Genomic DNA, 25,641 nt, shown 5'->3' on the forward strand with positions numbered 1-25,641 from the left:
CAAATGGCCCTGTCGACTTTTCAGAAGGTGGCCACGGTCTCTGGCCTCGTTCTTTGCATCTCTCTGCTGCTCCCCAGGGCCTTTGTATCCAGAGGGAAGCCGATCAGGCAGCAGGAGGGTAAGCTGCGCCCCTTGATCGCCCGTCTCTTGTCTCCTGGCACCAGAAGATCGCGTCTGCTTTCCTGCCTGCTTTAATATGACAGACAGTCAGCCATTTAGGCTTGCACTCGAGCTCTGTCCTTTTCCAAAATAGACTGTATTGTGGGTGTGCTGCTTCCTTTGGTCTTTACCAGACATTCCCAGGCTATAAATCCATTAAAGAAAAAAAAAAAAAGGGGGGGGGGTCTGCTTACAGCCAGAAAGCTTAGAGGAGTGCTTTTATCAGTGAAGCTGAAAGGATCATCACTGTTTAGATTGATGCAAATGCAAAGGTTGGCTTCTAGCTGCTGTTAGGGGAAATTAAAAGATCTGGCTGAAAACGTTGGGTAAACATTTTGAAACGATGTCGATTTCATATAATGCAGATGAAAACTTACATTTTGTCAGTGTGTTTCTGCTGTTAGGGAACACGCATCTGTCTGTTGCCTAAACATCCTTAGGCCATATTTATTTATTTATTTTATTAATTGTAGGTAAGAAAACAATCGTTTAATAAAAAGAAACCTAGAGAAAATGCATATTTTATAATGTGGCATTTGAAAAAGGTTTCTGAGGGGTAAGAAAGGATAGCATGATTGTTGCTGCCTTCTTTTGCATGCTTGACAAAACATTCATTATGGTTGGAAAGCTAAAAGAGCAATTTAATAAGAATTCCTATGAGCGTCGGAGCTGTTACCGACATAGCTGGTGTTAAAAACCGCTCTATGGTTTTGTAAAAAGGGGGGGGGGGAAGGGAGAGGGTAAAGCAGCTCTTTGTCTCTGCAACAATCATCCAGCCACTATTGATTTCTATTGATTATTTAGGGACTTCAGGTCGATTTCCATCAGCACTGCACCAGAAGATGGCGGAAGGCAGGTCTGCAGGCTCACCTTACCCCAGGCCCCCCTTGGCAGAGGCCATGTCCAAGGCAAAAATGAGCAGCGGAGGGGCCAGGCACAGTCTTGTAGGACAGATTATACCAATTTATGGATTTGGGATCTTTTTGTACATTTTGTACATCCTTTTTAAGGTATGAATGATCATCCTTTCAGAAACTGTTTCTTTAGGATTTTGGGTAAGGTGTTCTGGGTCGGTAATACCGATCCGATTCTGGCATGCAAGCTTAGGGCAGGGCTAGGCAATTCCGGTCCTCGAGAGCCGGAGCCAGGTCAGGTTTTCAGGATCTCCACCATGAATCTGTGTGAGATGGATTTGCACGCACTGCCTCCTTGAGAAGCAAATCTATCTCATGCATATTTATTGTGGGTATCCTGAAAACCTGACCTGGCTCCGGCTCTCGAGGACCAGAATTGCCTAGCCCTGGCTTAGGGCATCGATCGGATGTCTGATGTTAATATTAATGACCTCATTTATAGGACAGAATCAGAGAATGTAGGACCACATGGTGAGACATTCTGTGCATCAGGTCAGCAAATTTGATCAGTCACTAAACCAGACAAACCAGTTTAGCGACGATCGGGGATTTTAGTGCATCTAGCCCAGAGTTAGGCGTTGATATTTTAGACTAAGAAAACCCTGGCTTAATATACTGGCGCCTAAGATGCCCATGTCTACCCGTCAAGTTGATTTTGATGCCTTTAGGCGTGATTCTGCAAATGGCGCCGAACTTTGATTGACATGCTGCTTTTCTAGGCGCCTTTTATAGAACCAATTGGCACCTAAGGCAGGGGTGGGCAACTCCAGTCCTCGAGGGCCGGAATCCAGTCGGGTTTTCAAGATTTCCCCCAGTGAATATGCATTCAAAGCAGTGCATGCAAATAGATTCATGCATATTCATTGGGGAAATCCTGAAAACCCGACTGGATTCCGGGAACCCTTCGAGGACCGGAGTTGCCCACCCCTGACCTAAGGTAACAATTGCGTTGCTTTGCACCTGGGCTACTTGTGAAAGCGAAAGTGCACGTGAGTTGTCTTTGTGAAAACTGACGTAAAGACCGCCCATGAAAGGTACTTACGGACTTTGCAATGCGAGTTGCTCGAAAATTTCCCCCTCTATGGTTTTAAAATGGATATACCGGTAGCTGATTAAACATTCTTTCCTGCTTTTAATCAATCAATGTAAATATTGTTTGTGGTTGACAGAGCACTTGTCAATTACAGATGTTTGGGTTAACTTGGCCCTGGCAAGCCTTCTTCATATAAAATTAAAGAGGTCGGAGATCCATTTATCTTCTTTGAGGCAATGAGGCTGTAGCTCGTCTCTGCTATTCTAAAACTGCACGAGGCATTATTCAGAAGAGGAAGTGATTTGAAAGCTTGCAATAAAATGGATATGTCATAGAAGATATGCCAGCCCACGTCAGTATAAGTTATCCGGTACGCCGACAAATCTGCGCACGCCAATTGCGTCCTGACAAATTTCCCCAATTGTGTCCCGTGAAATGCACACACCAATCGAAATCTGCCATATGTGGATATCTGGGTGGGGCCTGAGGAGTCTCAGCAAATCAGGGCCTTCCAGATATCCACGTATGTAAAGGGTTCCCATAATCATCATCTAGATTAGAGGTCTGCACAGGATCGGAGATCGCGGGAATCCCGCGGGTCCCGTGGGGTTCCCGCGGGAATCCCCCCTAACCCACAGGACTCCCACGGGGACCCCCCTCTGGCCCACGGGACTCCCAGGGGGATGGAAGGCTTTGGAAGCAGGGTTCGTCCATATAATATAATGGGCACGTCAGCCTTAGTAAAAGAGGGGGTTTAAAAGAGGGGGTTTAAAAGAGGGGTTTATAAGAGGGGGTTTGAACAGAAAACAAAAAAAGGGTTCCACCAAAGAGATTTCACAAGGAAAACAGCAAAAGAAACTGTGGAATTGATGATCCTGTCAGAAGTAATTGCTGCTTTTTATGGGGACAGTTGGGGATGGAGATAATTCCTTGCGGGGATGGGTGGGGACGGAGAGGATCCTGAAGGGGACGGGTGGGGATGGAGAGGATCCTGGCGGGGACGGGTGGGGATGGGTGGGATTTCTGTCCCCGTGCAACTCTCTAATCTAGATACCAAGTGAATAATTTTAGTGTAGTGGTCCCCCCACCCCCACCCCTCAAAAAGACAAAATAGTATCCACTGTGAATTGTGATAAGGGAGTGCAATTGTCAGGGAGCATTTGTTGGGGTGCAATTGTCAGGGAGCATTTGTTGGGGTGCAATTGTCAGGGAGCATTTGTTGGGGTGCAATTGTCAGGGCACATTTGACGGAACACCAAGTTGTCCATTGTATTTCTTGCTCTGGATCATTTATAATGGAGAAAAGAAGCCATGCCAGAGTCTCCCATGACTGGTCCCCCGGCCCTAACTCACTAATTCAGAACCAGTCATGGGAGACTCTGGCATGGCTTCTTTTCTCCATTATAAATGATCCAGAGCAAGAAATACAATGGACAACTTGGTGTTCCGTCAAATGTGCCCTGATAATTGCACCCCAACAAATGCTCCCTGACAATTGCACTCCCTTATCACAATTCACAGTGGATACTATTTTGTCTTTTTGAGGGGTGGGGGTGGGGGGACCACTACACTAAAAATATTCACTTGGTATCTAGATTAGAGAGTTGCACGGGGACAGAAATCCCACCCATCCCCACCCGTCCCCGCCAGGATCCTCTCCGTCCCCACCCGTCCCCTTCAGGATCCTCTCCGTCCCCACCCATCCCCGCAAGGAATTATCTCTGATAGGTGGATTGGTAACCACTGAATTAGAATATGCTGGGATCCGAACATATCCAAAATATTTTTCTTAAAGCTCTTAAATCTTAGAGATCTTCTATAATCTAATGCATTCCTTGATGGACAGTTATGTCCGTGTTATGGTCTCATTCAAGTTTTAGACCAATAAAATGGAGGGAATGGGGCTAAGAAAGGTATGTGACAGCTAGAGAATGACAAGGGGACAAATTTTTCCCTGTCCCTGCGGGAACTCATTTCCCCTTCCCGGCGAGTTCTTTTCCTGTCCCTGCCCCCCATTCCTGCAAGCTCCATCCTCATCTGCGCAAGCCTCAAACACTTTAAAATTCTAAGTAGCAACATTCTAGAGCTCAGACTGTGATGTCAGAATGCCTCATTCCACCAATGCCTGAGCTCTGTCCTCATCTGCACAAGCCTCAAACCCTTTAAAATCCTAAGTAGCAACATTCTAGAGCTCAGACTGTGATGTCAAATGCCTCATTCCACCAGTGCCTAAGCTCCGTCCTCATCTGCACAAGCCTCGAACCCTTTAAAATCCTAAGTAGCAACATTCTAGAGCTCAGATTGTGATGTCATAATGCCTCATTCCACCTATGCCTAAGCTCCGTCCTCATCTGCACAAGCCTCAAACACTTTAAAATCATAAGAGTTCGAGGCTTGTGCGGGTAAGGCAGAGCTTACAGGAATGGGGCAGGGACAGGGACAGCGACAATGACAACTCACGGGGACGGGGAAATTGAGTTCCTGCAGGGATGGGGACAAATTTATCCCCGTGTCATTCTCTAGTGCCAGCTGCCCTTAAACATGTGTTTTCTATGTGGTAAAGACTTAACTAACCGAGCCCCGGTTTTAAACACTACTATTGTATTATAAAAGTATGCCTGCAAAATGTCTTTATTTTACGTGCTTTTGGTTTCGCTGTCAGGAATTCAGTGATTCTGCTGAAATTACTAAGGGCAGCTGCGTAAAGTGGGTAGCACAAGTCCTTCCGCTTAAAATGGCTTAACACGGGACGCGCTCAGGCACTTTCAAAAAGTTTACATTGGCACACGCTACCCCTTTTTTATTTCTGCAAGGAGGGGGCATCTGAAAAATTTGCATAAGGGCATACTAGCACTTTTTATCACAGCTTGGTCAAAAGACCTCATAGTGACTTCAATGATTTATTTTTTTTTTCTAGCTATTTATTTTCATTGTAGTTGTCAGGTTTGTTTTACATTCTGTTTTATTACTTTTCTACTTTTCTTTCATGGTATTTGCAATATTAAAGTTCATGCCTTCAGGGCTTCTATAGTGGATTTCATGTAATACAATGGCCTATTTCAATTATCAGCTTTCTTCCAAGGGAAAAACCAATAAAGCAGAAAGAAAGTCCTATTCATCTTCAACAGAGAACTTGAAGAGAAAAATAAGTGAGTATTACTTAAAGAAGAAAAAACAAAAAACTTGCCACGTGTGAAGTATTGTGTGTGTTGATGTTTTGGCTAGTTTGGGATGGGTACAGTGGCAGATGAAATTAAAACCAAATTTCCGAAGCTTTAGGAATTTCTCTTGATACCAATCAAATAATCCAATCAGGAATTCAAATACCCTGTCACATCGCATCATGATACTGGTATCAAACAAGCAGTGGCATAGCGAGGGTAGGGGGTGTTCACCCCTTCCTTCCACACCAATCCGTCCGCGCCCTCCCCCCATTCCTTCTGTGCCAACCCCCTTCCTTCTGCACAACATTTGCTTCCCACCCCGGTACCTCTCAAAATCTTTGCCAGCATGAGCAGCTTTTCCAACCTGTTGCTTGTGCTGGCTTTCCCTCTGATGTCACTTCCTGACCCCATGACCCGGAAGTGATTTCAGAGGGCATCAGGCCAGTGCAAGCAGCAGGCTGGAGTAGTAACTCATGCTGGCAAAGATTTTAAAGAGGTACGGGGAGCGGGGAAGAGGTATGGGGGGCATAGAGGTGCTGCAACCCCACCAAGACAGCACCCAGAATGGTCTGCCCCCCCTCTTTACTATGCCACTGCAAAACAAGTTAGTATCAAATAAAATATCGAGGGAGACTTCAGTAATGGTGATACTGATTGGCAAATTAGGCTTCACTTCGCCCTGCCAACTCACATCCTTAGTCTTTCTACCCATACAGTGGCAGATAAAACACGTCAACCTCTTAATTCTATAAAATGTGCAATTTGGATGCATAAGTGTGCATAAAATTGCCTGTTTCACGGGTAAGACACGGGGGAAGCCACTGCTTGCCCTGGATCGGTAGCATGGAATGTTGTTACTCTGAGGATTCTGGAATCTTGCTACTCTTTGGGGATTCTGGAATGTTGCTACTCTTTGGGTTTTAGCCAGGTACTGGTGACCTGGATGGCCACCGTGAGAACGGGCTACTGGGATTGATGGACCATCGGTCTGGCCCAGTAAGGCTTTTCTTATGTTCTTGTGCATGTAAGCGGTAAGAAAACCCCAAAGCACTCTTCTATAGAAATGAACGTAAGTGGCAGAGGACTAAATTCAGTGAATGGTGCTCGAAATTTGGCACCCCAAAAAATCCACAGGGATCTCCTCTTTAAACAGGGCTCCGAGCTGATTTCCACAGCAAACTTTGGGCACCAGGATTTACACCAACTGAAACCTGCTGTGGTGTAATATAGGCACGGAGCCCTGGTATTCAGTAATGCTGAGCGTATTTTTAGTGAATGCCCCGACCTCCTCATGCTCTTTGCATGGCCATGTCCCCATTTGAGTTGCATGCTAAACGATTTGCACCAGATCTTTATAGAACAGGGGTCTCAAAGTCCCTCCTTGAAAGCTGCAATCCTGTCGGGTTTTCAGGATTTCCCCAATGAATATGCATGAGATCTATGTGCATGCTCTGCTTTCAATGCATATTCATTGGGGAAATCCTGAAAACCCGACTGGATTGCGGCCCTCAAGGAGGGACTTTGAGATCCCTGGTTTAGAATAATGTGTAGGACGATGCTTATGCAAATCCAAATCGTTGCCAAGTTAGCATCTAATTATTGATGCTGATGGGCTCGTTAGCCAGTCTAGTCAGAACATGAGCATCGCCATACTAGAAAAGACCAAAGGTCCATTGTGTTTCCAACAGTACCCAATCCAGGCAAGATCCCAAAAGAATAACACTGATTTTATGCTGCTTATTGGGCATCTCTCCTGATGGGGAAGATTCGGGGCGGTCGCGGGGGATCGCGGCAGGAGAGATTGGGCATCGGTGCGGGGAGACAAGTTGCCTGGGCCACTGAGCAGATCGCGGCAGCCACGATCAGCTCAGTGGCCCTATTCGGAACTTATACTAGTACTTGGACGATCTGTCTTTTTGATCGTCCAAGTGCCGACTTAGGCCGACTTTTTTTTTTTTTAATTAAATTACTGATAAACTGGGGAAATCTTTTTCATTTAAACTAATGAATTATGGAATGATATCCCTCTATGGTTGAGAGAATTAGGTTCATGTCAATCTTTCTGTAAAAATTTAAAAACCTGGCTATTTTCAAAATTGTAAGTTTTCAAGTTTGTTTCTGTGTCTAACTATTCTATTTTATTTACTATAAACCGAGTCAAGCTTTATTTTATAGAAATGGCCTGGTCTATAAAGTTTTAGTTTAAAGAGTCTGAAATGGGTGGAGCGGGTGCAATTTGTATGTGGTAAGTCTGAAATGGGCGGAGCGTTGTGTGTGGTATTTGGTAAAAAGTCTGAAATGGGTGGAGCGGGTGAAATTTGAATGTGGTAAAAAAATCTAAAATGGGTGGAGTGGGTGAAATTTGTATGTGGTAAGTCTGAAATGGGCGGAGCGGGTAAAATTTGTGTGTGGTATTTGGTAAAAAGTCTGAAATGGGCGGAGGGGGTGAAATTTGAATGTGGTAAAAAAATCTAAAATGGGTGGAGCGGGTGAAATTTGTATGTGGTAAAAAGTCTGAAATGGGTGTGATAAAACCACCCAGCTGAGAGTGTAACAGTGGATAATAAGGATACTGTCTCTGGGAGAGTTTATAGAGTGGCATAGGGGGTGTGTGGGGGTGGACCACCCCAGGCGCCATCTTTGCGGGGGAGCGCCAACGCCTCTCCTCCTCTCTGTCCCCCATGAACCTCTTTTAAAATTTCAGCAGCACAAGCAGCTTCTTCCACTTGCTGCTCACTCTGGCCTCAGCTCCCGTCTGATGTCGCTTCCTGGTCGCAGGACTAGGATGTGACATCAGAAGAGTTCCATGTCTGGCGCGAGCAGCACGTGGAAGATGCTGTTCGCACTGGTGAACATTTCAAGAGGTACATGGGAGGCAGGGAGGTGTTCAAGCAGTGTGGAAGAGTGGGGGTGGGGTGCATTGCATGGCAGAGAAAAGTTGGAGTGCACTTCACGGCGATGCTGGGTGCCACTGCTCTACACGCCAACCTCCCTCACTATGCCACTAAGTTTATAGTCTTCAGTACTGTCGTGAACCTTGGTATTGTCTGTATTTCAGCCGATTATGAGCTCAGCCAGCTGCAGGACAAACTAAGAGAAACCGAAGAAGCCATGGAAAAGATCATTAGTAGAATTGGAGCAAACTGCGAGAGGTAGGTAGACTTTCAAATCCAAACAAGCAGGAAGATGTTCAGAATCCTAATTCCGGCGCTAGAGGAAATTAGTGCTGGCATTAGGCTGCACACTTACTCGGAAGGTACCAGCGCAAGGGCGCTGAAGAACAACATAAATGACATGTAGCTAGTTTTAAGAAAGGTTTGGACAAGTTCCTGGAGGAAAAGTTCATAGTCTGTTATTGAGAAAGACATGGGGAAGTCGCTGCTTGCCCTGGATCGGTAGCTTGGAATGTTGCTACTCTTTTGGGTTCTGGATTCTTTTGTTACTCTTTGGGTTCTGGAATGTTGCTACTCCTTGGGTTTTGGCCAAGTACTAGTGACCTGGATTGGCCACTGTGAGAGCGGGTTACTGGGCTTGATGGACCATTGGTCTGAGCCAGTAAGGCTATTCTTTTGTCAAACGAGATGCTTGGCTATTCCTCCCAGTGCTCAGAAAGGGCGCACAAATCAAACACAGCCCTTACTATTGAAAACCCGATGCCTGCTCCGAGCTGGCATTAGGATAGGGTTTCAGGAAACGGGCACTAGTGTAGACACACTTCAGCTGGACAGGTCCCAGCTTAACATTCCAGCCATTCAGCCGGAGAGGGGCATAGAATGCATGCCATCTGCCTCTCTTTCGACTTGTCACCTCCTAGTCTCACCCTGCCGATCCTCCCACAGAAAAGCAAGCAGTAGGACTTCCCCTCGGTACGGTGCTGTAGAGCAGGAAACAGCTGGAGCTCAGATGACCAAGCACTACCCCCTCCTTCATTTGTTAGCGGAGTGGGAAACAGCTGGGGCTCGGGTGACTAAGCACTGCGCCCTCCCCCTCGGTCATCAGTGGCATGGGCTCCTCCTCCTCCTGGGCCACTAGCGATAAGAGACTGTCTACTTCCTGGACCCCCAGTTTGATTGAGGATGCACATAAGAGCCTTGCGTACTGTTTAATTCTTGAGCGCACGAGCCATCCAGGTTCTGAAAAATAACTTCCTGATCCTCAACACTCATAGCACATATATAATTTGCATGCTATAAGTGCTGAGCATTAGGAAGTTATTTTTCAGCACTTTTCCCCCACAGTATTCGCCTGCGCTGTACAGAACAGCACAGGAGTTCTGTGCATCGGCCTAAAGAAATATCTTTTCACAGCCACAAATGAACTTAAATGTAGCATGCATTCTGATCGCTATAAAAACGTATCTTTCTTTTGCAGAAAGCAAGCTCACTTGTCATTCTGTATTCTAATTTTGTCCTTGTCATAATCTTTGCAGGCACTTTCTTCTCCATTCTTCTTCCCCCCTCTGTTTAGTTAATTGCAGTTTTACGTAATTAAGTGGAAATGAATGCTTTCCATTTCAACCTCTAAAAACTTTCTTTGTCTGAGACAAAATTAATGTCAAATTAAGTCTAGCCCTGTCTTTTCCTTTTGTTACGTTTGTGAAACAAAACTTCCGAATGCTGTGGCTTTCTTTTTGATTTCCTGAATGTTTCAGCTTTGTTTCGGCGCCGGAATAATGAAGCCATTGAGACATTCTCTGCCTCTCACAACACTCCTGCTTTTCGCTCTTTGTCTCCATCCTTTGCTTTGAGTGCAGGTGTTGTGTCTTTAAGGTTAAATTTAGCAAATAAAATTTTGATGGTTATCAACATTGTGGCATTGTTAGTTTAATTGTGTATTCTGCCAGAAAATAGAGGCAATCAAAAACTGCAACAACAGAGTAGAAAACAAAAAGCAGAAGATATACGGGCTCAAAAAGGGTCTTTTATTAATGAAAGAAACAAAGTGGCCTCAGGTAGAAAGATTCAGACTTCAAAGCAGATTTCAAAGTTCGCCCAACATGTTTCGATGTCTTAGCACCTGTGTCAGGGGCATCGATCACTAGCTATATCTTGAGTCTGATAAAGATGTCTATGACAACATACAGTATATACGGTAAAACCTTGGTTTGCGAGCTTTATTCGTTCCAGAAGCATGCTTGTAATCCAAAGCACTCGTATATCAAAGTGAATTTCCCCATAGGAAATAATGGAAACTCAAACAATTCGTTCCACAACCCAAAAACTTTAATACAAAATACTATACGTACTTGTATTGCAAGACCTCGCTCATTTAGAACAGTCGTTACACTCCTGCAGCGTCAGAGAGAGAAGAACCATCGGCTCAGTTGTGATGATGTGATGTTTGTATACTGTATGTACCATATTTTTCCATGTATAGGCCACCCCCATGTATAGACCACAGGAAATATAGATTTCGGTTTTAAAACTCTTAGATAAGCCACCCCATGTTACTAGCTGCGGCTTAGCTAAGCGTTTTAAAACCTAAAACGGCCTATACAATGGGGCGGCTGGGGCAGCCTATGCATCCTCCCCCCCCCCTCCCCCGGTAAATACCTTCACTGGCTGCCTCCTGCCTTGTCGCGGCCAGTGGTGCAGGACAGGAGCATTCTTTTCAGCATCCAGCCGGCACCACGCTGCTTCTCCAGTGCCTGCGTCGGTTCTCGTGAGACTCGCAAGTCCCATGAGAACTGGTAAGTACTTGCTGCATTCACAAATTCAAACTCAGTCCCAAAGTCAGAAATCAAAATGACTTTAATTTTGAACCAGTGGTCAAAATAAATGAACAGAATATGGTCTTAGTCCAACTCTGCATCAATACAAAACCATAAGGAAAGTCGTATGGCATTCAGCCTTCAAAACAGTTCTTCAAAAACAAAGGCAGAAGAAAATATATAGATTTGGCAAACAGAACAAATGATAATCATGAGCTTTTAAACCAGCTCCAGTCCAATACTGCAGTAAATGATAGTAACAGTTCTTTGCATGAGGGCAAAAGCCCTAAAGTCCTGACTGCAGTATGTCACAACAAAAGAAAACTTGGAAACAAACAAACTTTTCTTCACTAGACAATAAAACTCTTGTCCAACCCTCAAAGTAAAGTTGCTTCCAGGAAGCCACCACTTCTGTTTGTTAGTTATTCTTATAAAGTAAAATATCAAAATACAAGAAATGTATATTGCAGGAGTAGAGAGAGCTTCTGCAATTCTCTGAAATAGCCAGACTCTGTTCAATGCTCTCAGGTTGCTGTAGCAACTATCAGTAAGCAACTCAACTGAACGGAGTCCTGTAATTACTAACAGCAATGGCAGACACTGTGGATACTGGCAGGCATTCAAAACACAGCTTTTACACAGTTTTCTTCTGCCTAAGCAGAGCATGAAATTGGCAGTCTTTATAAACTCGGGTAAGCAAACTGGCAAAAATGCAAAACTCATGACCAATGGAAACCATATAGCACACTATGCCTAAGGAGAAACAACCAGCTGCTTTACAAACACTCATTGATTTAGCTGCTCTCCATTTGCTCTGGCAGGATTTCTGTGTTGGTACAATTCTCTTGAAAGTCCATGCTCTCACCACCCTCTGGAGTATAAAGGTTGGGGGGGTGGACTTCCTTCCACCTCTTTCATGGGCCAGTATGAGATAGTACAATCTGCCTGGTCTGGCCAAGGCTCCTGCCTTTCCTCAGCCTGCTCAAGTATGTCTGCCACGCCACTCTCCACTCCACTTACTGTTTCTTCAGCCTGCCTTTAATTGGCCCAAAGCCACTCCCCTTTAGCCTGTAGAGGGGAATGGGTTTTGGTTTCACCTTGGCTTTAACCGCTCTAGCTAATGTATTGACAGGATAAGAATGCTGCCTGTCAGTTTGTCCATAATCAAACTGGTCACCTTTATTTCTGCTCTTACAGCATGGGCAAGGGAGGTCAGTCTCAAGCTGCTCAATACAGCTGACCTGATCAACTCTTCTGCACCGGATCTTCTTACCTGATCTAGGGGCAAAACCAGCGCGGGGGCTGGGATTGTCATACTATATTGGCCACTGCCTTTTCATGGTTGGCATTCTGTTGAACATAAGAATTGCCGCTGTTGGGTCAGACCAGCGGTCCATCATGCCCAGCAGTCTGCTTACGCAGCAGCCCTCTGGCCAAAGACCAGCACCCTAACCAAGACTAGCCCTAACAGCGTACGTTCTTGTTCAGCAAGAACTTGTCTAACTTTGTCTTAAATCCCTGGAGGGTGTTTCCCCCTATAACAGCTTACAAAAATAGTGGGGGGTAAAGGCTCAGGCGCATGACCATTGATGCCAAAAATAGAAAATTGCTTATTTTCCAGGTGTAAATAGATAAAAAAGAAACTGACTATAATGGAAAACTGGTCTCGAGAGAGTAATCCTATATTTATATGGTACGCTCAGAGATATGAAACCCCTGAAGAGGGGGAGGTAACCCCCTTTTGTGTTTAAGAGTTTACCAGCCAGTCATAGCGAACTTTATATTGAGATTACTCTCTGAGACCTGAACATTCAATATATATCTTTGACTGCTTTTAATATGTAATTTCATTGTGTAAAGTCTTATGCATTGAAATTTGCATATAAAGAAATCACTGGAAGGCAGAAAATGGCCTTAGTACACAGGAAAGATCTGTGTAAAGGTGTGCTAAGGTGCCGTTTTTCTGAAGTTTTCTAAAAATGCCCCTTAATGAGCAGACTGGAAGGACCACGCAGATTAGAGAATGACACGGGAACATTTTGTTCCCCGTCCCCGCAGGAACTCAATTTTTCCATCCCGTCGCTGCAAGTTTTGTCACCGTCCCTGTCCCATTTCTCTAAGCTCTGCCTTAACCACACAAGCCTCGAACACTTATGATTTTAGGGTTTTAGGCTTGTGCAGATGAGGACAGAGCTTGCAGGAATGGGGCAGGGACAGGAAAAGAACTCGACGGGACGGGAAAATAAGCTCTCGCGGGGACGGGGAAAAATTGGTCCCCGTGCCATGATCTTTTTCTGTCATCATTTACTATTGTACTATGACCCTTATTTTAGAAGATCCAATCATGCTTTAGACATCTGAAAACTGACATTTCGATATCCATCTAATATAATAAAACCCTAGCCGCGCATGCGCACTCTTACTGGCGTGTTACTTGATCTGTAGTTCCGTGGTCGGCAGAGTGTGCATGCGCGTTTACCACGCCTCTCTCTCTCTCAACGGGCTTTCCGGCTCCGGCCAGACTGACAAAGTTTATTTTTGAACCTCACCAGCGTCGGAGAATACTTCCGACTCCAAACCTACCGACTCCAGAAGCTCTGCCGCATCTCTGATGATGTCATTGGGGACGTGCCAGAGTAAATCAGGGCAGTAGAAGGCCCCGAAGCAGTGTGTGTAGAGTGCTGCAGATGCTTCTGGAATCAGCAGGTTTGTCAGGACCGCGGGAAGGGAAGAGGGGTGGTAAGGGACTAAGGGAGCCGGAAGGGAAAGGGGGGTAGGGGAAACGCTGCTACTGCACAGGGAAGTGGTGTGGGGGGAGGGAAATGGAGGGAGAGGGAATGCTGCTGCTGTGGCTGCTGCACAGGGAAGTGGGGGGGGTCGAAATGCTGCTGCTGCACAGGGAAGTAGGGTGGGGGAAATGCTGTTGCACAGGGAAATGGAGGGGGAGGGAATGCTGCTGTGGCTGCTGCACAGGGAAGTGGGGGGAGAGAAATGCTGCTGCATAGGAGGCAGGGAGAGAGAAAGATAGATAGAAAGAAAGACAGACAGCGGGAGGAAGGGAGACAGAAAGAAAAGAAGAAAAACACAGAGGCAGGGAGAGACACAGAAAGACAGACAGACAGAGGGGGCCAGGGAGAGAGACAGACAGAAAGAAAGAAAGACAGCAGGAGGGAGAGAGAGACAGAAATAAAGACAGACAGACATATATTCTAGCACCCGTTAATGTAACGGGCTAAAATACTAGTATTACATAAATGTCTAAATCCATGATTTTATAAAGCCAGGATATTGACTGCAATACGTCCTTTTGGCAAGGGGTTGTGGTCTGGTTGCATTTTGCCTGGGACTAGGGAGGGGCTTAAATATGTTTATACCAAAAAGAAATTGTATAATGTTATGCCATTATGCACTTTTACAGTATGGCTGGAGTTCTGAATGAAAAATGGTAGCATTTTAAACGGAAACCACTGGCTAAATAGCGCTAAGCCATCTAACCACCGATATTCAGTGGCTAGCCCCGTCACTGGTTAGTCACACCAATATTCATTGGCTCACTGGCTTAGTTGAGTGGCCAGATAGGCCTGCCTAAATAGCAGATCTGTTTTTAGCCTCTATGACTTAGCCAGTCTGCTGATGAATATTGAATTGGCCGGCTACGTCTACCATGGCTGAACTTAGACCAGAAATTCAATGCCGGTGTTCAGGTTTCGGGTTTGCCATTTGGCTCCCGTGGTCTGAATATTAACCCCATACTATCCGTAAATCCAAATATAATTGCTCTGGTATAAAGGAAATTAAAATGGTAACATAAGTACAGATGATATTTAGCTGCAAGGAAGCGAGGGAAAAGCTACTGGGCTTGATGGACCTTTGGTATAACCCAGTAAGACTATCCTTATATTCTTACATGAGCCAAGTATAGGACCATTAAGCCATTGTAACATCACTGATGAGGTTGGCTCTGAGGCACTGTGGAATAAGGCATTATGACATCACAATCTCAGGAATCATCAGGAATGGGAGACTCAATGATCCTTAGAGTCGTTGTCTGCCGTCATATTATTCTGTGTTGCACTGTGTAGAACATTCCAGAACAGAGTGTTGCTAGTCATCTCTCTTGTGATTTTTTAATCAGGGCTGAACCTGTAAGTGCAGATCAAGAACAGAAATTGCTGGAACAGCTGAAGGAAATCACAAGAGTCATGAAGGAGGGTAAACTCTTTGGCGGTGTCTCCCCTGAGAAGGAGGCAGAAGAAGCTCCTTACATGCAGGACCAGGAAGGTGAGCTATAAAGTATTGCTTTATAGCAGTGGTCTCAAACGCAAACTGTTTGCAGGGCCACATTTTGGATTTGTAGGTACTTTGAAGGCCTCAGAAAAAAGAATTAATGTCATTAAATAAATGACAATTTTGCATGAGGTAAAGCTCTTTATAGTTTATAAATCTTTCCTATTGGCTAAGTCTTAATAATAATATTGTCATTTACAGCTAAAGAGACATATGATCAAGAAACTGTTTTATTTTACTTTTGTGATTATGATAAACATACTGAAGGCCTCAAAATAGTACCTGGCGAGCCGTTTGAGACCACTGCTTTATAGTGATAAATATGTATTGTTGTCATAAGAACCAACATTTGAATAAAGCTCTGTAAAACATAATAGCTTATTCCTTGTTGGCTGTGTCAGAAAAGTCAAGACAAGTTGGTTATGTCCTCCTGTCAGCAGATGGAGACAGAGAAAATCTCAGAGCATACTTCACTGCTGTCTTCCACTTTTTAGAATTTCTCTGTGTTCGGCAGATGATGCAGACTTGCGGACTAATGCAGCAGAATCACTAGGCCACAAGACTGTGGTCTTCAGGCTATCTTTCCCTGGCAAAGCAGAGTCCTAATGGGGCCCCAAAGGACATTCTGTGGACTGATTCTCACAGCTAAGAAGGATGCTGAGTTCATAGCAAACTGGTCTGATTCCTTTGGATGAAAAGGTACTGGCATATGTGCTCACAGGACTCAAGGTCTCAGTCTCGGGATTCCAGATTTTTCTTTTCCTTGTCTGCTCTGACATAGAGGATTCTAGTCTCCAAAACAACAGCTGTGGTTATAGTACCTTGGACATGCCTCTCATACATTTCCATCTCTTTTTATGTGATCCTTATGCATATAGCATCACAATGCCCTCTTTCTTTCTAAGGCAGAGCTTCTCAATTTCTTCAAGCCAAGTACCCCTTAAGTCTAACCAATATCAATCGAGTACTCTTGCCCAAGCTCCGCCCCAGACCCACCCAAGCTCTGCCCCTGACACCACCCCCATAATAATAGTACTAATTGTCATGCAATTTCTTCCATTCATTTTTCATAAACACACAATATATTCTAATTAATACATAATGGTAACCACAAAATTAAAAAAACACAAAGCACACTGTACACAGAGGAAATATTAATTACTAGTGTTTAAGCCCGTTAGATTAACGGGTGCTAGATGTCTCCTGCTTTTGAACCTGGGCAGGGGCAGAGGCAGAGCCGGGGCGGGAGGGAGTGACGGTGGGAGAGCAATTTCAAAGCTTCAGCAGCGGCGGCTCCTTGACCAATCCGCGCTTACAACGTCCCCACACTTGTGGTCTGGCTGGCTCCCCCACCAAAGCCCTTCGCAGCGGCAGCCCCTCCCGCATCCGTCCCCGCGTCCCAAGCCTCTCCGAAGGCCGGCTCCCACGAAAATGGTACCCCTCTGTCCAAAGCCGCGGCGGAAGCCTCCCTCAAGACACATTTCAAATCTGACATATTGTAATCACAAAACAGAAAATAAAATTATTTTTCTTACCTTTTGTTGTCTGGTCATTATTCATATCATGTAGGGGTCCCAGGCTATGGTTGGCTTTTGATAACTCGCTTGCCAGGGCCCCTTCTTTCTTCTTCCCTCCCTCCATCCCTGCAGCTGAAGACAGGCACCTCCCCCCAGTGGTCTGAGACAGGAGGGAGCAGTTAGGAGAGGGTCTGAGGGCAAAGAGGGGCTCAACAGCACACAACCACCTTTCCTTCCCTCCCTCCATCAGGTGCAGTGAATCCACCAATGTTAAAAGGAGCCGCGTCGAAATCGGAGGCCTGCCACTGCTGTAGCACGTTCCCCTCTGCCTTGGTCCCGCCCCTTCTCTGACATATGGGACCGCGGCAGAGGGAATGTATTACGGTGGCGGCAGGGCTCCAATTTCAAAGCAGCTCCTTTTAACATAGGCGGAGGTGAACTGTACCTGATGGAGGAAGGGAAGGAACGGTGGGCCAAATTTCGACAACGGCAGGAATTGTTTGGCGGGCCAAGCACCGTGAAACTTTGTTTCTTTAGGCAGCCCCGGTTGTTTACTTGGATTCAATGTGAGCCGGGTGAGGAAGGCCGCCGCAGCCTCGCGGCTAGGTAGGGGGACAACAATGGTGCTTATGCTCAAGCCCCCGCTGCAGCTCCTCTCTCGATCCTGGTGCGGTTCGAGAGGGGAGTCGTAGCGGTGGCTTGAACATAAGCGCGATTGTTGTCCCCTACCTAGCTGCGAGGCTGCGGCGGGGTTTCCATGGCAACCCGATCGCGGATCTCAGTGTAGGGCCGGGGTCTGGCGGTGCCATGTAGTGCGGAAGCGGGAGGCGGGACCTCAGCACAGTGCCGCCGGCCCCCAGGAGCTCGAGGCCGGCTGCGGACATGCCTGGCGTGGCATGGTGCAGGAGGAACAGTGATCGGTGGAGAGCAGGTGATGACAGTGATAGGTGGCGCGAGGTGGAGAGTAGGTCATGACGTAAAACGTGCGCATGCGCACTCGTGTTTTCGCGACATCATGGAACACGTTTTTTTTAGTGCGCATGCGCGGCCTAGCATTTTATTATATTAGATTATTTATATTCTATTTTTTTCAAAGAGGTCAAGGCAGATGACTTTAAAATATGCAATGTCACCTCAGTAACAACTATATAAAAATAGACATAGTGCAAAATATAGACAGCAAAACTGACACATTTTGATTACTAAATTGAAAATAAAATCATTTTTACTACCTTTGTTGTCTGGTGATTTCATGAGTCTCTGGTTGCACTTCCTTCCGACTGTGCATCCAATATTTCTTTCTTTCTGCTTCCTGCATGCTTCCTCTCCTCTGGACCTCATTCCCTTCCCCATCTCTCTCTGTCCCTCCATGAGTCCAACTTTTCTTCCTCTCTCCTCCACCCCTATTAGCAACATGTCTCCCTCTCTCTCACTGTCCATCTGTCTTTCTCTCATTCCCTCCCTTGCTGCAAAGGGAGTGGGGAAAGAAAGAGAGAGAGAGATCCAGGGTGCATCTCTCCCACCCCCTCTACTGCCACATCCAATATTTCTCTCTCTCTCTCTCGCTCTCATCTCTGTTCTAAGGTGTTCAGAAGTACTTTCATGAGTACTTGTCTATAGATTTTTCCTGAAGAATGGACTATAAGATGCCTTCCTAGTTAATTTTCTCCTCAGCTGCAAGCCTTATTAAGTTAGGGGGGCTCCTTGATTGGGACAGTTGATGAGGAAGCAGCAGCTTCAGGAGGAGGTAAATATGATCTCAGCTTTGAAGGTAAGACAGTCTAGGAGATATCAGTTTGTGCCACAGAGCTGATGGGAACTTGCTGGAAAGTCCTTCTCACATTCAGTCACTTAGAGAAGAAACCAGCCTTGAGTCAGAATAAAGTTATGCCATGTAAATCTTAGCTATGGATCACAAAGCTGGCACAGTCAAGGTGCAGAAGAATGTTTTTTGAACTTACAATCTTAGTGCCATGAAATATAAAACAGAAGCATTCTTTAACTATCAAGAGTCAGGTAGGGTTCCTTCTTGAGATACAAGTGGGAATCTGCATAACTTCTTCTCAGTCTGAGATCTCTTTCTTGGAAAACCCCTTCCAATTCTATCTTAGCTTCCTGGCCATTGAGAGACCTAATCTTCATAGGGATACTTCTCAGTGCTAATATATGCAACATATGGTCATTGCCAAGGAAGTCCATGCAGTTGGCCTAGGTTAGAATTTGGAGCCTCTGTGGGGTCAGTTTTACAGAGGATGCAATTTTTTTTTTTCAAAGGTTCCATTGCTTCACACTGGTTTTTCCTCCAGCATTTGGATGGAGGCTTAACCTGCACACCTCTGGCTTGTTGGGGGGGGGGGGGGGGGAGGAGGGAGAGCACCAAAGGTTGACAAGTCGCTGGAGAGGGCAGAGTCCAAATCTCTTTCCAAATTATAATGCCTCTATTGCCTTCCAATTCTAAGCATTTAAGCTTGAATGCTCAGACAGGAGAGTGTCTGCCTTGGGCACAAGAAACAGAATTATCATGGCTTCCTCCTATGCAGTCTAAGTAGAGCTTCAGTACTTTTATTTAATTCTTTATTTTTAATTTCCAACAATTTTACAAGAAAATAAACTTCTTGTCAAGCAATACAGTACGAATTTAATACTAATACACGCAAAATAAAAAGTGGTATAATTAATTATCCCTCCTTAGACCACAATTACAAGAAAAAAACCATTTGAGGCTTATAAAAAGAAAATTATTCCAAAGAAAGGCTATAAAGGCTACACTTTGCTTGCTATCTCTTTTAACACTGGGTCAACTTCAGGCCATCTTTTTCAGCTCCAGGAAGGATTTTAACTGATCAGGGAGAAAAAATACATATTTAAGTTGTGCATATTTTATAATATATATATATATATATGCAAACAAAAAGGAGGCTCCCAAAGCTATTGTTTCCTGCCTCAAAGACAAAAACTGTTTCCTCCTCTCCTGGGTAATCTTTGTAATGTCCATTTATGCCCATACTCTTTTCCCATAAAACAAAGATTTTGAAAACATAAAATATAACTTCATAAATGAGTCGAGGTCTTGTTGAAAAACGAAAGAAATCAGTAGTGTAGTTCTCTCCGCCACCTCGGAAATAGATTCTTCTAGGATTGCAGATATATTGTTCAAGTCTGTCTGAGGAACATGTATCTTCTCTCCGTCCATAAGCTCTTGGGCAGACTTTTTGGGCAATGGAAGGTAGTAAATTTTATTCAATGGTGGAATATATTCAGAGGAATAAGACAAAATTTCCATTGCATACTTTTCAAACATCTTATATGAAGAAATACCCAGAGTTTTAGGAAAATTCAAAATCCTCACGTTTAACCGTCGGTTGAAATTTTCTATACTCTCTATTTTCCGGTGTAGCAAAACACTATCTTTTATTGCAGCAGTCTTATAGGTTTGCAAGGATTGTACTTCATTTTGTATTTTAGTTAAAGTATTCTTAGTCTCAATATTGGTTTGTTCAGATTTTTTAATGAAGTTATATAACTTCATCCCCAAGGCTTTCACCTCCTCTGAAGTCTTCCTGGTAGCAATATCCACTCTCTGGAGTGTCTTCAAGATGGCTACCAAAGTGTCCTCTCTGTCAGGGAATAACTCCCCAGAGCTGGTAAACATCGGCAGAAGCTCATCTGCCCTGGACCCTTCCTCCGCAGGAACCTCAGGGGCATCTCCAACCGCATCCAGGGCAGCAACGTCAACTGGACAGGGAGGTGGGGCATCTGGTGCGGGTGAGGGCAAGATCTCCATCCCCAACAGGATCGATCGCCCCTGAATCTCTCCCGTAGCAGGGCTAAACTCACCCGGAGCTTAAGTACTTTTTACTTATCTGGGCTGATCTGGCATGGACAATAAGGTGGAATTTAAACTTACATCTATTAAGTTCATTTTCTTGAATTCTGCTGGACCAGTCCAGAACCCATTGGGAAACTGACAGCTGAGAATAAAAACAGTGAATGTATTGTTGCCAGAATTAATTTTAAACTTGGTTTGGAGTTTTCTCAACTCTAGGTTACTAACCAAGGAGAGTTCTTTGTGGCTGTATCAGGTTTGGTTTTGATGGTGTTTTGAAGGCTCATACAATTGATTTTACTTTGATAGAGCTTTCATCCTGGGTTCTTGGCCTTGATATAGGCATGTACAGTGATTTTGCTATGGAGAGACTTTTCCCGCAATTTGATTTGGTGTTTACACAGGCTTGTTTATTTCTGTTGCGGTTTGGTTCGAGACCTTTACAAATTAGGGACCCTGATGAAGGCGTGTTAACTGAAACACGGACCGTGTTGGGTCTCCTGATTTGTACAAAGGTGGTGACACTAACTGCAATATATATTTGTTTTAATAAACCTAGCCTTCATCTTGTACTCCTGTCTGCAGGTTTTTCCCTTTTTTTTCTTTGTTTGTTCTGAAGAGTGGAAGGCAACACCAGCTCCATTGTAGAGTGAAGCCAGCTGTGATTTGTTTTTCTCTGTCTCCATCTGCTGGAAAAGAGACATAACCCACTTTTCTGGATAAGGAAATTAAATTTACAGGTAAGTTTTGAGCACATAAACAGTAGGAAAAGAAAGTGTCATCAGGACTGTCCTGAAAGCTGTGCAAGCAGTGTGGCGAAAATTGATCCCTCTCTATTGTCTCCTTTTCTTGACCATGGTGCAGTGGCAGGGATGGGGCACCAGGGGGCATATTCTTCAGGGCACAAATTTGGCTTGGTAAGGCCCAGGGTAGCACTTTTCCATGTGGAGACCATTCTGAAGTTCACACCTTAATATGTTCAATTGGAGAGGCTGTATTTCTGGTAATCCTACACATAGCATTTTTTTTTTCTTTATAATTTTTCAGAAAAGTTATAAATTTCTCAAAGCTTCACCGGTACTAATAAATAATATACTAATTTATCTGCAAAAATGCTCTCAAGATTGTGAACAATGATCCTTTTAACTTAAAGAAAAAAATCCCAAGCCTCCAAGAATGCTGTAATGATGACCAAAATGAAGATGGGTCTATAAGAAGTCCCCAGCAAGTGCTAGTCCCAAACTGACATAAAACATATATACTGCACATCTTTTCTTCTGTGTAAAAATGATTGTGATCACCCCTTGAAGCAGTAAAAGCTCACTCATGCTCAGCACCCACATTTGAATCCACGAGATGGCCCACAAGTAAAAGAGAGCAAGGGAAGAGGGAGAATCACTCCCGCTGCAGGGCAGTGGGTCCAGCACTTGTATGAACAAAAAAAAAACCCAAGCAGAAAGTCTTTTCAAGAAATCAGTCGACTTATCCAAGAGCAATAAAGGTGTTGCCATCTCTTTGTTCAAAAGTGCAGTAGGTCTCGTGTGGTAAGCCTCAGGCGTTGGACCATTGTCCTCTCCACTGACATGAGCAGAGTCGGTTGTTCTACTGCTATTGCCCGAGGCCAAACAATGAAGGATATTTGACAGAGGCTGTGGAAAAATGGAAAAGGTAGAGGTGAGAATGAGTGAAAAAGGCTGCTTGAAGAAGTATTTCAAACAAAAGAGGGTGGTTGGGAATGAGTGAGGACAGCAATAAAGGAGGAAAATTTCAAGAACTGGGGGAAGAAGCATCAAGGCTGGAAAGAATGTCTGAATGCCGTTTTCAAGGTTACTTCTCTTGACCTTGTAGCATCATTCTGAGCCGTTTGGATTGGATCCCTTGGTTGAAGAATTATTCTAAAGTAGCATGCTTTGTCCTTATAACACTGCTCTGTGGTGGAAAGTCAAAGCCTGGTTGAGGATGATAAAATCAGCTAGTGGTGTGGTGGATAAACACTATTTCTCAGACTGCTTCATCCCCTATATTGCCAGTATTTTGATTTTTCCACATAAGAATAATCTCTTTTCCAAGCTGAAGAGCCCTAACCGTTTTAGTCTTTCCTCATACAAGAGGAGTTCCATCCCCTTTGTCATCTTGGTACTCTTCTTCAAAACTTTTCTAGTTCCGCTAAATCTTTCTTGAGATAAAGAGACCAGAATTGAACACAATGCTCCAGGTGAGGTAGCATCATAGAGCGATACACAGGCATTATAACATTCTTAGTCTTGTTAACCATACCTTTATTAATAATTCCTAGCATCTTGTTTGCACATTGGGTGCAAGATTTCATCGTATTGTCTACAATGACACCCAGTTGCTTATCTTGGGCGTTAACCCCCAAGGTGGACCCTAGCATCCAGTAACTGTGATTTGGGTTATTCTTCCCAATGTGCAACACTTTGCATTTGTCCATATTAAATTTCATCTGCCACTTGGATGCCGAGTCTTCCAATTTCCTAAGGTCTGCCTGCAATTTTTCACACTCTGCATGTGTTTTAAAACTTTGAACAGTTTAGTGTCATCTGCAATTTTAATCACCTCACTTGTTCAAATTTCCAGATCATTTATAAAAAGTTAAATAGCACTGGTCCCAGTACAGATCCCTGCTTTCTGAAAATCTAGATACACAATATCAACCAGCTCACCTTTATCCACATGTTTATTCACACCTTCAAAGAAGTCAAGTAAATTGGTGAAGCAAGATCTCCCTTAGCTGAACCCATGCTGACTCATGTCTCATTAAATCATGTTTGTCTACATGCTCTACAATTTTATTTTTTTATAATTGTTTCCACCATTTAGCCAAGCACTGAAGTCAGGCTTACCGATCTGTAATTTCCTGGATCTCCCCTGGAACCCTTTTTTAAAATCGGCATATTATTAGCCACCCTCCAATCTTCAGGTACTACAGACCTTTTTAGTGACAGGTTACAGATCACTAACAGCAGATCAGCATGTTCATGTTTGAGTTCTTTTAGTACCCTGGAATGTATACCATCCGGTCCAGAAGATTTATCATTTTTTAACTTATTAATTTGGTTTAGTATGTCTTCCAAATTCACCGGAGATTTCTTTCAGTTCCTCCACATCATCACCCTTGAAAACCATTTCCGGTTCAGGTAGATTTCTTACATCTTCTTCCGTAAAGACCGAAGGAAAGAATCATTCAGTTTCTCTGCTATGACTTTATCCTCCCAGAGCGCCCCTTTTGCTCCTTGATCATCCAACGGTCCCACAGATTCCCTCACAGGTTTTCTACTTCTCATGTACAGTACCTAAAAAAATTGTTGAATTTTTTGCAAGTTTCTCTTCATATTCTTTCTTAGCTTTCTTTATCAATGTTTTATATCTAACTTGCCAGTTCTTGTGTCTCTTCTTATTTCTTCATTTGGATTCTTTTTCCATTCTTTAAAAGATGTTTATTGGCTCTCATAGCCTCTTTCACTTCATCTTTTAACCATGCCGGCTCTCGTTTCTTCTTCTTTCCACCTTTGCCAGTACGTGGAATACATCTAGTCTGGGCTTCCATGATGGTATTTTTAAATAACATCCATGTCCGGTTTACAGTCCTAACCTTTATAACTGATCCTTTTAGCTTCTTTTTAACCATTTTCCTCATTTTATTATAGTCTCTCGTTTTGAAAATTATATACCTCTTCAGTAGATTTCTTTTGCTGGGGGGAGGGGGGTTTCCAACAATGGCTTATTATAGAGCCTGTATAAGGTCTGATATGCACAAGAGGCTAAATTACAGTATCATTCTTTATAAATGTATCTAAGCTTTGTAGAAATATTAAAATCAATTTTCATCACTTTAGTAGGGTGAACAAAATCTCTCATTTTACTTTAATTTTGGTTTCCTTAGACATGTATAAATTATACAGATATATTTTTGTTAAACATTTTGTTGTAATTTTTTAGTTTTGTCTGTTAATTATGGATATTTTGTTTGAAGGTTATCCAGAAGAAACATGCCCTCTCTATGAAAATGCTGACTGCTGCAGAGGCAGGTTTGACACAGTTCTTGTTGATTGCTCTGAAATAGATCAGCCATCTGCAGAGGAATTAGCAGAAAGGATGGAAGTTGAGGAAGATGAGGATAATTCATACAGTGAAATGTTAGCAGGGAATCCTAGCAAAATCCACGACAGCTTCAGGGATGAGGAGGATGCCAAGTGGGCCACCTGTAGTGATTGGAGTCAGGACCTCCGTTGGAGTCAGACGGTTGACAAGTACCCCAGTTATGACCATGAAGATAGTGATCCCGCCATCCAAGCCGAGAATTCTGGGTTCGGTTCAGACAGCTGCAGTGATCAAGATGGCCATTTCGATGATGGCTTCTGCTGGGATTCTGAAGATGAAATTGAAGGGGAAGCAAATAACAAAGCTATCCAAAGTCATGAACTGGGCGCGTTACGAAAACGCGGCAGAAAAGGATCAGAATTATTTTTTTTATTGTTATTGTTGGGGTCCATATTTAGCATAGTTTAAGGGGGGCAGGGGAGGCTCCTGTCTGTTTAAAAAACACTGAGCAGACCAGCTGTTGATATTCAGTGACATTTCACCAGGCTGTGCTGCTAAAAATGGTCTCTTAACTACCCAGGTGGAGTCTGGGTAGTATCAGGCCTATCCAATGGCAGAATTGGGGAGGAGCTGGCAGTTATGCAGGCTCAGGCTATATTCAGTCCTAATTTTGTCTACTTAGCTATGTGTGTGCCAGCACTGAATATCATCTAGCATCTGTATAACCTCGGGGGAGGTGGTCTAACCCTGCCATGGTTTTCCAATGCAGCCCACCATTTATGATCCCACTTCTATGATCTTACCCCCCCCTTCACTGGAATAGTAAAAGGAGGGGGAGGTGGACCACCCTGGGAATCATCTTCATAGGGATCACTGACACCTCTCCTCCTCTCTGCTTCCCATGTACCTCTTTAAACGGTCACTGGCATGAGCAGCATCTTCCACCTGCTGCTCGTGCCAGCCTTGGCT

General features: G+C 44.2%; 1 protein-coding gene across 1 annotated transcript; it reads left to right on the top strand.

Moving 5' to 3' along the window:
• RIC3 (RIC3 acetylcholine receptor chaperone) lies at positions 1 to 25,641 on the top strand. The gene is made up of 6 exons (XM_033928750.1): positions 1 to 118; positions 964 to 1,169; positions 5,177 to 5,255; positions 8,329 to 8,422; positions 15,116 to 15,261; positions 24,605 to 25,641. The coding sequence occupies exons 1-6, from the start codon at positions 4 to 6 to the stop codon at positions 25,138 to 25,140; spliced, it is 1,176 nt and encodes a 391-aa protein (XP_033784641.1). The 5' UTR covers positions 1 to 3; the 3' UTR covers positions 25,141 to 25,641.

The sequence above is a fragment of the Geotrypetes seraphini genome, chromosome 19 (genome assembly GCF_902459505.1).
Source record: "Geotrypetes seraphini chromosome 19, aGeoSer1.1, whole genome shotgun sequence".
In the NCBI taxonomy this organism is placed as follows: domain Eukaryota; kingdom Metazoa; phylum Chordata; class Amphibia; order Gymnophiona; family Dermophiidae; genus Geotrypetes; species Geotrypetes seraphini.